The 12,656-nt window shown below is 35.4% G+C and overlaps 1 protein-coding gene across 1 annotated transcript; it reads right to left on the bottom strand.

Annotated features, from left to right (window-relative positions):
- Positions 1-5,249: 5,249 nt before the first annotated feature.
- On the bottom strand, positions 5,250-5,621 carry LOC145247800 (uncharacterized). The gene has a single exon (XM_080109435.1). It carries the CDS (start codon positions 5,619-5,621, stop codon positions 5,250-5,252), a length of 372 nt encoding a protein of 123 aa, XP_079965561.1.
- Between the last annotated feature and the right edge of the window lie 7,035 nt (positions 5,622-12,656).

Genomic DNA, 12,656 nt, shown 5'->3' with positions numbered 1-12,656 from the left:
AGCTGAACAAGTGGTTATGCAGGGTATAGGGCATGCAACACAAGTAGACCATTAGCTGACCTTTCTTCAACTAGGACTGTGGTCTCAGGAAAGCCCATCGAGGATGAGTGGAGGGTCCCTTTCCATGCGCGACATGACACTACAAACATCATGATATTATACAACTGTTGATGGAGCAGCCGCTCTAAGCGCTACCAAAGAGTTAGTACTACCAGTCGGAAACAGCAGCCAGGAACTGTCAATCTGATACCCTCAACCCATCAGAAGAAGGTCAACCTAATCTAATTACACAGGCATGTGCGGTACTCAAGCACTCCCAAGTACCCAGTTTTGAGGGGTGGGATATGCCGGGAGTGGGGAAATGGCATTCATTGCCCTAGACAAGCAACAAGATCTACCACTAAGTTTTTTGTCGATTCACTGTGATAGTGTCTCTGCGCTTGACTAATAGGCAAAAAGGAGTGTGGAAGCCGGGCGATAGACAGAGCCTATCTACTCCTTAAGTAATTTAGGTTTGGATACCGGTAATTTGTTTGAGTCACCAGCTTTAGGAAGGTTGTCATCCAAGACTGGAGAGACCTCCCTCCCCTTTGGTTTAGTTTCAGAGTTTTCCTTCTCCTAGACGATATGGGAAGATCTACTGGGTCCATCAACCCTGAGAGGGTTTGCACCGCGCCTGGGTCCTAATCCAGGTATTTCTGCGACCCCTCGTGGTTAGTTAATGTTACAGGGTTAGTTACACTCCTCAAAGTGATTTAGGGAGATACACTGGAAGCAATTATTTTAGCAGGCTTGTTAGAAAAGTGATTTAGGGACATACACTGGAAGCAATTATTTTAGCAGGCTTGTTAGAAAAGCGTTAATGCAGATTAAGACTTTTACCTAAGATTTTTCTATTTAACTTTATGTTAATTTAGGTACAGGATAACGTTATAGTGTGAGTAGGTACTAGGATTTCAGCTAAGAATTTTGCCCAGTCACTGTATATTTAGATTTAGGAGGGTTAAGATGTGGATGCAGTACAGTAAGGGTATAACTGGAGGTACATTTTAAGTCATGGCGTTTTCCGTATGTATAATTAAGTAAAATAGATATTTGGGCAAGTTTTCAGTCGATGCAAATAGATAGAAGTTGTGTTAGTGTTTCTACTATTGAAGGGAGATAATTTCAGTTTTAATTCAAGAGTCATCGAGCGTTTTGCATAACAGGGAGTATCGGATTTGGTTTAGTATTGTTCGTTGCAATACCATCTAGGAGAGGCATTGTTATGTAATGAAGATCGGTTTGCATCCGAGTGCATACGTTGGCTGGTAAGTACCAGACTGGATAGGAATGAACTCTAATGCATGTCAGAGGTAGAAATAGATGTTTAGTGATGACTGTTAGGCGGTTAGCATGTGAAAAGTTAGGAGCTGGAGGCTAAGGATTTCACTACTAAGGCGTGTGTAATGTAGGATTTTAGTGGCAGCTAGAGGGGGGCAGATTGTTAGCTTTCAAAGGTCGGGTTTATTAACTTACAGAATACAGTAAAATTTCATTAGAATTTAGAGTTCCAAGTATTGTTTTAGCTTGGGAGAAAGGAATAACATTTTCCTTTTCCCCTACTTTGCATGCAGGTTAGATATAGGCAGTCGTCTTGGAGGTAAAGAGAAACAATTATTTCGTCGTGATTCGGAATTCATATTTATAGGCAGTCATTTAGGTTGGGCACAAATCATTGTATCCATTCAGAAAAAAGTTCTAGTGACGCAGCTAAGATCACTGTAGATTTCAGTTACAATTATAGTAACAGTTGATAATAAGCTATATTCAGAGGTTTAGTAGAGATACCAGCGAGGCCTCTTTATTAATACGAGCGAGCATATGGCAATTGTAGATATTAAGTGCTTACTTAAATAAACTTCTTCTCACTTCCGCGGTAGCAAAAATAAATCCACGTCTGTGCTAATTTCGGTAAATTTATCCTGCCTAAGGTATTTTATCTCTAGCCTTAGTACAGAGCATGGAATTTATCATTTAAGCTAGGAGAGTTGGTGTTTTGCTTGGGGGGGGGAGAATTTAAACTGAGCCAAGAAAACAAAAGAAAAATGTATATATATATTCGTAAAATGCACATAATTACATTATTGATAGAAACATAATTATTGGGCAGTATAATTACATTTTAAAAATTAGGTAACACACACAATTTTTTACTGACGCGTAACATAAAAATTAGTAATAATTACTGAATTTACCAAAAAAAATATCATCGACAGAACATCTGCTAGAACTATTACTTAAAAATTGAAAACATAGATATTTGCGACCCGCCATTTTTTAAATCTCGAAATAGCGGTTTTAAATACTTTGTCAGTTAGTTACCCTGGACCTTAAGAATCCTTAACATAGCCTATTTATAATTACAAAATTCTATGGAATTTGCTAGACTCGAGTTTGCTAGCATCTTGTCTTCCTTCGACGGTCAGGTGATTTCATATTTAATAAAAGGGATAACAAGTGAAAATATATGGGAATACACACACAATATATATATATATATATATATATATATATATATATATATATATATATATACATATATATATATATATATCGCATTTATGTAAAAATGCAATTTCGTATGACTAATTGAATTCATTCAAAAACTATCGCTAACAAAAACAAATAAAAACATCTCCATAAAAACGCGATACATTTAGTAGTCAGGCGAGGCAGCCGCGTGGTAGAGGTTTAGGCTTCTTATGCGGTCCCGATTTCGAGCCTCGCTAGATCCAGCCACTCTGATGAGTCGTAGATGCCAAAACACGTGTCAGTGAATAATTATATTTTAAAAATAATATATATATATATATATATATATATATATATATATATATATATATATATATATATATATACCGCTCCCCATTTAAGGGGGTACCAAAATGGTCAAAGAGAAAATTATTCCCAACTCGAATTTAGGTAAAAATGCAATTTCGTATGAATAATTGAATTCATTCAAATAAAGTATCGCTAACAAAAACAAATAAACACACACACACACACACACACACACACATATATATATATATATATATATATATATATATATATATACACACAATTATATATCTATATGTGTTTATTGATATTGCTATGAAAACCTTTTTTTCTATTTATATAAAAAGAAAAGACTACTTTCTTATATATGGGTCGTGGAATTGCATTACTTTGCAAAAAAAACTATATAATGTGCATATCCTTTTAAACATTCATTTACATTCATTACTTTTTTTTTTAGGTTTTCTTATAGGATGATCATTTTTAGTTTACAACTATGTGTAATTATCTTCTATGCAGATATTCTACATTATTTATACTTGCGTAATATTGAGGCAAAAGGTTATAGTAAAAAAAAAACTCTTTAAAAAAACAGCAATAAAAATTCAGCATACCAATGTATAATAAACACTTACAAGCCTCCACCCCTTGGAAAAACTTCAAACTAACGAAAATCGCCATTTTTACACATTTGAAAATAATTTCTGACGAGGACGCATCAGACCGTCTGAAACGTACGTAAACGATTTCAATGACTTAAAACATTATTACAATGATCCAAACATAATTCTCAATGAAAAACCAAGACACGGAATAATAAAATAATGTTAAAAAATACACGTTGTTGGTGACTACTCCCTTATTTAAATATATCTATATATCTATAAAAGTAAACGATGCTGTCTGTCTGTGTGTCTGTCTGTCTGTGTACATTTCCCTACGTATTAACTCTGTCAATTTTTAGTCTATAGACTCGAAATTTGAAATACCGGGTACTGAGATTTGGGAAAATCGATGTGACGGGTGTCAGCCAGAAATTTGGCTGTTAAGGGGTCAAATTTCAACGATTTGACCTTTAAGAACTCTACCAAACTCCTCCGACAATTTTGGATCTAGACACTTGAAATTTTAGATATAGGTTCCTTGAACCTGGATCTAACTTAATAAAGTGATTTGAGCCCGAAACTATAAATTTTAAGGGGTCATAATAGGGGTCAAATTAAAAAAAAAATTACTTTTTTTTTTTGCTCAGCATACACCTCCAAACACCCGGGCAACGCCGGGCTGAAATGCTAGTATATATATATATATATATATATATAGATGTATGCATATGTATTTGAAAAATGGTCTACCAAACTCCTTTGCCAGTTTTAGATCTACAAACATTAAACTTAATATATAGGGTGTTGGAACACATGCAAACATTTATATTTGTGATTTAACCGGGGAAAATCGATGCAAAAGTGTGAAAATTAATTTAAAAAAAAAGGAATTTCCCAGGTGACGGTCGAATGACGCCATTACGAATACGCATGCGTAACGTAATAGCTATTGCTTGAAGATATAATTTTTAGCCTTGCAGCAAACATGTTTTTATTGCTCAGGAATTATTAATGTCAAAATGAAAAAAAGTAAATCATAGGCTAAACGCTTTTGTTTCGATTTTCAGTGCTTTTTTTTTTATTGTCAAATAATTTTTAAACCATTACTATATACAGGGTTTGTACAAAATTATGGAAACACCTTGACAAATCAAAGAAATTTATTTTAATATGGTGTAGGTCCACCTTTTGAAGCAAGTACAGCATTAAATCTTCTAGGTATTGATTCATACAAATTCTGAATGGTTTTCGAAGGAATTTTTGCCCATTCTTCCGTTAGAACAGCCTCCAGTTCTTTTAAAGACGATGTCGGTGGAAATCTACTTAGTTGAACCTCTAAAATCGACCATAAAGGCTCGATAATGTTGAGGTCTTGGGATTGTGGTGGCCAGATAAGATGTTCTAGTTCATCAGAGTGCTCATCGTACCATTGTTTAACAATTCTAGCTGTATGAATTGGGGCATTATCATCTTGGAAAAAGGCATCTCCATCAGGGAACAGTTCCCTAACCATAGGATGGACTTGGTCACTCAAAATTCTCAAATGGTCGCGGCTGTTAATTTTTCCATGAAGGGAGATCATTGGCCCTGCAGATTTCCAAGAAATGGCTCCCCAGATAATCACAGAATCACCGCCATGCTGGACGGTTGGAAGAAGGCAGGTTGGATCATAAGCTTCTTTGGGTTGTCTCCAAACGTACACACGGCCAGAGGTCGGAAATAATGTAAAAGAGGATTCGTCAGAGGAGATCACGTTTTTCCACTGTTCTATTGACCAATTCTGGAGGTTTCTACACCACTCTAGGCGTTTTGAAACATTGGTTATGACAGAAGAGGTTTTCTGATTGCAGCTCTTCCATGGAATCCATCCTTGTGCAGCTCCTTGCGAACTGTTTTTGTATAAACTGGGTTCTGCAGGTGCTCATTGAGTTCAGCAATGATATTAGGGGCAGTAGTCTTGCGATCTACTCTCACAATTCGGTTTAAAGCTCGACGGTCTCTTTCAGACAGCTTTCTCTTTCTACCAGAACTTTGCTTGGCCGAGGAAGTTTTCACTTCTTTTTTAAAAGCAGTCATCACTTTTGATACAGTACCTATTGAAACACTAAGCATTTGAGCAGTTTCGGTTACACTAGCGCCCGCCATACGAGCTCCAACAATTTGTCCTCTTTGAAAATCTGAAAGGTCTCCCATTTCTGTATATTATGATAACACCTGTAAAAAGAAACAACTATTTTAAATACCAGCTTCACTAGAAAACATCATAAAACAAAACACACAAAAATATTTCATTTTTTAACTGTTCAAATCATATTAGAAAATTTCAAGTCAAAATGTCAGGTGTTTCCATTATTTTGTCCAACTCGTGTATTTGGTCCACAATACAATATAATAATTAATACGAAATTTGCATTAATCGAAATATCATATTTAAGCGTATTTTACGACCAGGCAATGCTGGGCGACATACTAGTAGTTTATAGATAGATAGATTGAATTATACTGCACAAGCACCGATATACAAAGTAGACCGATAAAATTCTTGCCCTAATGAAACAAACACTACAGATTTATTTTAAAACTTGCATTAAAGAAAGCAATTAACATAACTTGATTATGTAGTACGGTTGACATCTATTCAATTTAGCCGCCCTCAGCCAACAACCGCTTCGATACGACTTCAGAACTGGGAACTTGTCTTTTTGCAGAAGCGCCGGCAAGAGCTCGACAAATCCTCGGCAGATGGCGGTGATCAGGCTAGCTTTGCTGTTGTGGGAGGTTATGTTGGTGATGTTTCTGAGATATGACCAAAGAAAGTAGTTCAGCAGGTTCAGTTTGAAAGAGAGGGGATCAGTGAGAGAAGGGTTCAAAGTCATTGCACTTCTTCTGAAGCCAGGCCTGAGTGTTCTTTGGACTTATGGACCAGTGCCGAGTCCTGTTGTAAAATCTAGGGTCTGTCAGCAGCCACCTAATTGCACCAGAGGATGACCATATCCAAGTGTACTTGGGTGTTGACTTTCAAGCAGACTTCGAATATGTGAGGTGGCATAACGTGCCCCTCAGTTGAAACCACACCAAAGACCATAACCGTGACCGGAAACTTCATTGAGCTGTTCCCTCAAGCGTCGAACCATCCGAATTTGCATTTTGAGGGTGCTGGCAATGGTCCTGTTGTCATAACTTGAATCAATAGAGATCATAAGATCTCGCTCGTTGAACATTGTCACTTTCAGACAAGGTAGAAGGCTCTCATGCCTCTTGGGATTTGTGCACAAATGGTCAACTAATAAATAGTCTGCAGCAAAAAAAAAAATGAAAACAAGTTTTAATCAAACGGAAGTGGAATCAGGACGTCTTTTCTTGCTAGTAACAAGTAAAATATATATTTTAAAGTTACGCTTGTCATGTTATGAATGCAAACCAGAAACGTGTGGTCATTTCTACCGATTACATCTTAACGGGGCAAACTTGTTAACAAATAATCTGTTAAGTCAAGAAGACAGGGCGGATTTGTTCGATAGTCATTCTCGATGTAAAATGGCGAGGTAGAAATAATCGTCCGTTGATTGAAATGTTATTGGTAAAGAGGCCAGCTTTTGGATTGATCTCACGATTGATTGGAATTGTGGGGAAACATTCAGGTTCGATGCTTTATTTCTAATCCAATTATATGCAATTGTGTTAGAGTAACAACGAACTTGGTCATCCAATTTATCAGTTTTACGAATTTAGCTTCTAAATCCAATGGTCACTTGTTCCATTGAAGTATTAACGTAATCTGCATAGTGGTTTCGTATAATAATAATGATGATGATGATGATGATGATGATAATAATAATAATAATAATAACAACAACAATAACAATAACAATAACTATAATTATAATTATAATAATAATAACAACAACAATAACAATAATAATAATAACAATAATAATAATAATAATAATAACAATAATAATAATAATAATAATAATAATAATAATAAACTGAAACCGTATGATTGTAAGATAATGCCCCTCCCCTTTTTACGAGTGCCACCGTAAACCGGCACCACATCAAATAAATAATAGTCAAATAGGATGGAAAGACCGAGGATAAAAAGCACTAGCCAGACCTCCACTGGATTAGTGCAAAAAGGACTAACTAAGAAGGGTCAAGACCGAGAAGACAAAACACTAACCAGACCTCCACTGGATGAGTGGGAGAAGGTCAGGAACATTGTATTGCCACCCTATATCCCAATGAAAATCGAGTCGCTACCACTGAGAAATCAATGGTAGACGGCTATTGCGATAACGCAAATTAATTTGAACAGTTTTCTGAAGGAGTTGAAGAGTACTTGAAATCTAGAGAAACGTGTTGTCACTCAGACTCTAGGGAGCACCACATGCTGTTTACAAAGAGAATTCGTAGATGACGGCCTGTTTGAAAGTTCCATAAACATTCATCTAATGATTTTGCAACATAGAAACGAACGAATACAATGCGCGGATTTGAAAAAAGGTCTACGTTTGTTATTTCTCATTTTTTAAATTATTTTTAGCTTGATTTTTATCAACTTTATCAACATTATTCCTTTTGGGAATCAAATACCTTTCAAGGCCCCCAGAAAAAAAGCAAAATTAAGAAAGACGACGTTGGGTTTGCACCGGTTGACTTTCGAAGCATGTGATTTTTTTTCTGCCATTCTTGAAACTTTATGGATACCTTTTCAGTTTTACCATCGATACTTGTATAGTTTAGTCAAGACATTAAAAAAATTAAAATATCGAAAAAAAAAAAAGGTTATATTGTACGTATCCGTTTTGGACTGAAGATCTCCGAAAAAAAAATTCATTTAATTTGATCGAGAATTTTTTTTTTTTTACAGCAAGAAAAACACGCGTTGAAGTCAGCCATTATTCAATTTGCTAAACACGCCATCGGGAGATAACTCCATGCAAAGCGCCGATACTCCCTCCCCATTCTTAATACTAGCTTTTCTTCATAAAAATCGAACCTTTTGCTCGGTATCATAACAAATTGTTTCTTTTTTTTTTTTCGTTGTAAAAAAAAATGTACTTGAAGAAATTAAGTGAATTTTTTTCGCAGAACTTCGTTCCATAACGGATACGTGCAATATAACCTTTTTTCGATATTTTTTAATGTCTTGACGAAACTGTACAAACACCTTATCATCTTATTTTAAAGGATTAAAAAGTAAAAATTCCGACGCTGTTTAAACAAATAAAACAAAGTCTGGATAGATATGTTTTGGGCGGTGTAACGTAATTAACGACCTGTTTTTTGTTGTTTTTTTGTTGTTTTTTTTTGTTGTTTTTTTGTTTTTGTTTTTTCTGTATTTGTCGAATAACAAAAGCGTGGCTCTAATATAGACAAGTAAAGAGAAAAAGAGAACAAGACGCAAAAGAAAAAGAAAAATAGAAGGAAAAGAGAAGAAAGAAGGAAAAAAAGGGCAAATATTAAAGAAACAAAATCACAAAAAAAAGTAATTCATTGAAGAGAGAGGACGAAAAATAACAAGAAAAAGAAAACAATTAAAAAGAAACCAATTTAAAAGAAAACAATTAAAAAGATCTTCAAAGCAGAAGATTATAAGAATGACAAAAATTAGGTGGCATATTGGATGAAGGATTAAGGGGAGTCGAAAATCAAGGAAAAGAAGAAAAGAAGGGGCAATAATAATAATAATAATAATAATAATAATAATAATAATAATAGTAATTGGGTTAAGAACGATGGAACGACCGAGGAGGGAGAGCACAAACAAGACCCCCACTCGATGAGTGCGAGGAGGACTGGGATATTTGAGATGCTTATAGATAGCCGAATCCTAGTGAAGACCATTGGTTGCTACCAACGAGAAATCAATGGTGAACGACTGTTTTGATAACGCAATTTATTTACAAATGCTACCAAAAGAGGTGGGGAGTTCTGGAAATCTTTAGGAGATGTTGTCACTCGGGCACCACGGAACACAACAGTTCGTTTTCCAAGAGAATTCTTTGATAATAATCTGTGTGAAAACTCCTAGTGATTATTATTATTATTATTATTATTATTATTATTATTATTATTATTATTATTATTATTATTATTATTAATAAATAATAATAATAATAATAATAATAATAATAATATACACGAACCAAAAGAGAAGACCAGATAAACTGCCACAGAGACAAAACATGAAGCGCTACATGAACCACGAACATTGAAGGTGCATACCTATAAGTTTTCTAACCCCCATCCTCCCATTACCACATCACTTTCCCTCCTCAAAAAGAAAAAAAAAAGGAGTGAAACCAAATAGCCAAGTAGTTAAGGAGGAAGGAAAACCCGAGGAGTGAGCACTGACCAGACCTCCACTGTATAAGGGCGAACAGAACTGGGACCTTGGGAAGGCTTATTGCCACTCAAATTCCAGTAAAGACCAATGGCCACTGCCACCGAGAAATCAATGGTAAGCAGCTTTTGCGATAATGCAAATTTATTTGCAAATGGTGGCGAAAGAGATGGATAGTACTGGAAAATCTGGGGAGACTTTTTGCCAATCAACTCCCAGGGAACACCACAGGTTGTATTCAATGAGACTTTTGATAACCTGTGTGAAAGCTTCGTGAGAGCCCATATAACAACAACAACAACAACAACAAAAATAAAAAGAAGAAGAAAGAGAGAAGGAAAAGCAAGTACCTATTATGAAAAAAGAATAAAATGGCTGAAAAAAATTAAACGGAAGGAAGTAGCAGAAAAATTTATGAGATATTACGGAAAATGTCAAGGGCAATGTATTTCAGCAATGATATTGGAATACAAAGAAAGCTAAGAAGATAGACGGAGGATTGAAAAAAAAAAGAAGAAGATATTATTAACTTGTTCATTATTTTCTTATCTGCCGTCTTTTCCACCATCTTCGCTTTCTACTTCTTCGTTTTGTTCTTAAAACAACAGCAGCATACTATTTATAAACATACACACCACATGTGAAAACACACACAAACGCATGCATATACACGTATATATGCACAATGTTTGTCTTGCTACATGAGAATATGTACTATATACCTTCACTAAGTGTCCAGACTTTTTTCGTATGGGCACTTTTATTGATAATACACGCATGAAACTATATCCCCTTCGAAGTAATCACCTCCGGTTGCAATGCATTATTGTACCGTTACAATGACTTATGGAAGGCCACATCAAAGTCCTCTTGTATGAGTGTGTCAATGACCCTCATTACAGCCTCTTTCATCTTCGTAATTGTCTTAAAACGACCGCCTCTAAAGTTCTCTTGAGCTCAGGAATAACAAAAAGTCACAGGAAGCAAGGTTGAGCTATAGGGAGGGTCAAAAGCTGTTTTGAAGCCCATCATGATCATATAGTTTGTGACAAGGAAGGTGTCTTGGACTGAGTTTCTCTGAGCACCCTTGGGACAAACTTCGAGCAAATCTTCCGCATCTTCAATTCCTCACGAATAATTATGAATACACTTCCCACTCTGACATCAAACTGTATACTTTTTGCCTCTATATACACACGGTGGATCGTTATCAAATTTTTATTTGGCAAATAAACTCTGGTGTCCTGACTCCCTTACTTCATTCACACCTCTCATTATCCTCTGACTGACTCCCCGCCTTCCCTGTAATCCCTGATGCCACTCAAAAACTCATGCTCGATTCATGCAAGATGGTCTAAAAGCAGTCTGAAGCATTCCATACGTTTCCGTGGCATTTTTGCAAAGTTTAAAAGAGAATTGTATTATATATCGTTCGTCTAAAATATCCACATGTACATATTGATTTGTTTTTAAATTCACCAACAGTGACAATTATACTTTAGTAGAGAATATGCCAATCTCTACTGTAGCTGATGATTGGAACCTGAAATTATAAAGGGGGAAAAAAACAGTCGTCTCGTGAGGTATAGCAATAGCATAATTAATTTTCAAAAGCCTCCGACAATTTAAATACTTCTACAAACATGTCTGGAGACTTATTGAAAGCACCTCCTGTATATGTGTGCGCGCGCGCGTGTGTGTGTGTGTATGTGTTATTGCGTGCGTATGGGTTTGTATATTACGTTTCTATTGTTCGATGCTAATCAAATGAACACTGGCTTTTATTAGAGGTGTATTGTTGTAGAATGTTTTTATTTATACAAACGTTATTTGCCACATATGCGCATACACGTTTCAACTGTAATTTGTTACAAAGTCTAGAAACTAGCGGCTGTGTTAAACTAGATGTCAGTAGACATCAGATCTGAAGCATGTCTGCGCGTATGTAGCAAATAATGTGTGCATATAAAGAAAATTATATTATAATATATACGTAAACGCGATCGGTTAAGCATCGCTGATGAGTTATAACAAGTAAACACGTTTCCGTAGATAACTATAACATATCTATATACATCTAACTCTCTCTCTCTCTCTCTTTATATATATATATATATATATATATATATATATATGTGTGTGTGTGTGTGTGTGTATGCACACACCCATATAACATGATTAAGGATAAGAGGATTAGTATATATATATATATATATATATATATATATATATATATATATATATCATTATTTTTTTTTTGGTGGTGGGACAAAACTTTATTAGAGCTATGAAAAAGGGAAAACTGAAGTTTTTTGTGTATCCCTGATAAAAAGAAGGGCGGAAGGAAAGTATTTAATGAAGGACCAGGTTTCGCCCTCACTTTTCAAAAGCAAAATCGGGTTGTTGCTTTTTTTTGTTACTGTAGGGAAATGAACTTAAACGTGGTGAGCGACTAAAATAAACTCAAATTATCGGGAGGAAGAGTAAAAAAAGAAAAAAATGAGAGGAACGACTAAAATAAATCTATCGATATGATATGGGGAGAAAACGCCTTAGAGAAAAATCACATCCAAACCTAAAAGACAATCCTTCTGCTTACACACACACGCACACACACACACACACACGCATACGCACACACACACACGCACACGCGCACACACACACACACACACACACACGCATACGCACACACACACACGCACACACATAAACACACACCCACACACACACACACACACACACACATATATATATATATATATATATATATATATATATATATATATATGTATATATGTATGTATAGTGTCGATTAAAAAGGATGAGGAAGTTTCTGTAGAAAATTTTTAGTGTAAGAGCTCAAAGCGAAGCAGAGT

This window comes from Euprymna scolopes, chromosome 26, assembly GCF_053919585.1.
Source record: "Euprymna scolopes isolate OS-2025 chromosome 26, ASM5391958v1, whole genome shotgun sequence".
Classification (NCBI taxonomy): domain Eukaryota; kingdom Metazoa; phylum Mollusca; class Cephalopoda; order Sepiida; family Sepiolidae; genus Euprymna; species Euprymna scolopes.
This window is presented reverse-complemented; position numbering and strand designations above follow the sequence as displayed.

Coding starts and splice junctions, on each gene's coding strand:
- LOC145247800 (XM_080109435.1), bottom strand. CDS start 5,621: ATGGGAGACCTTTCAGATTTTCAAAGAGGACAAATTGTTGGAGCTCGT.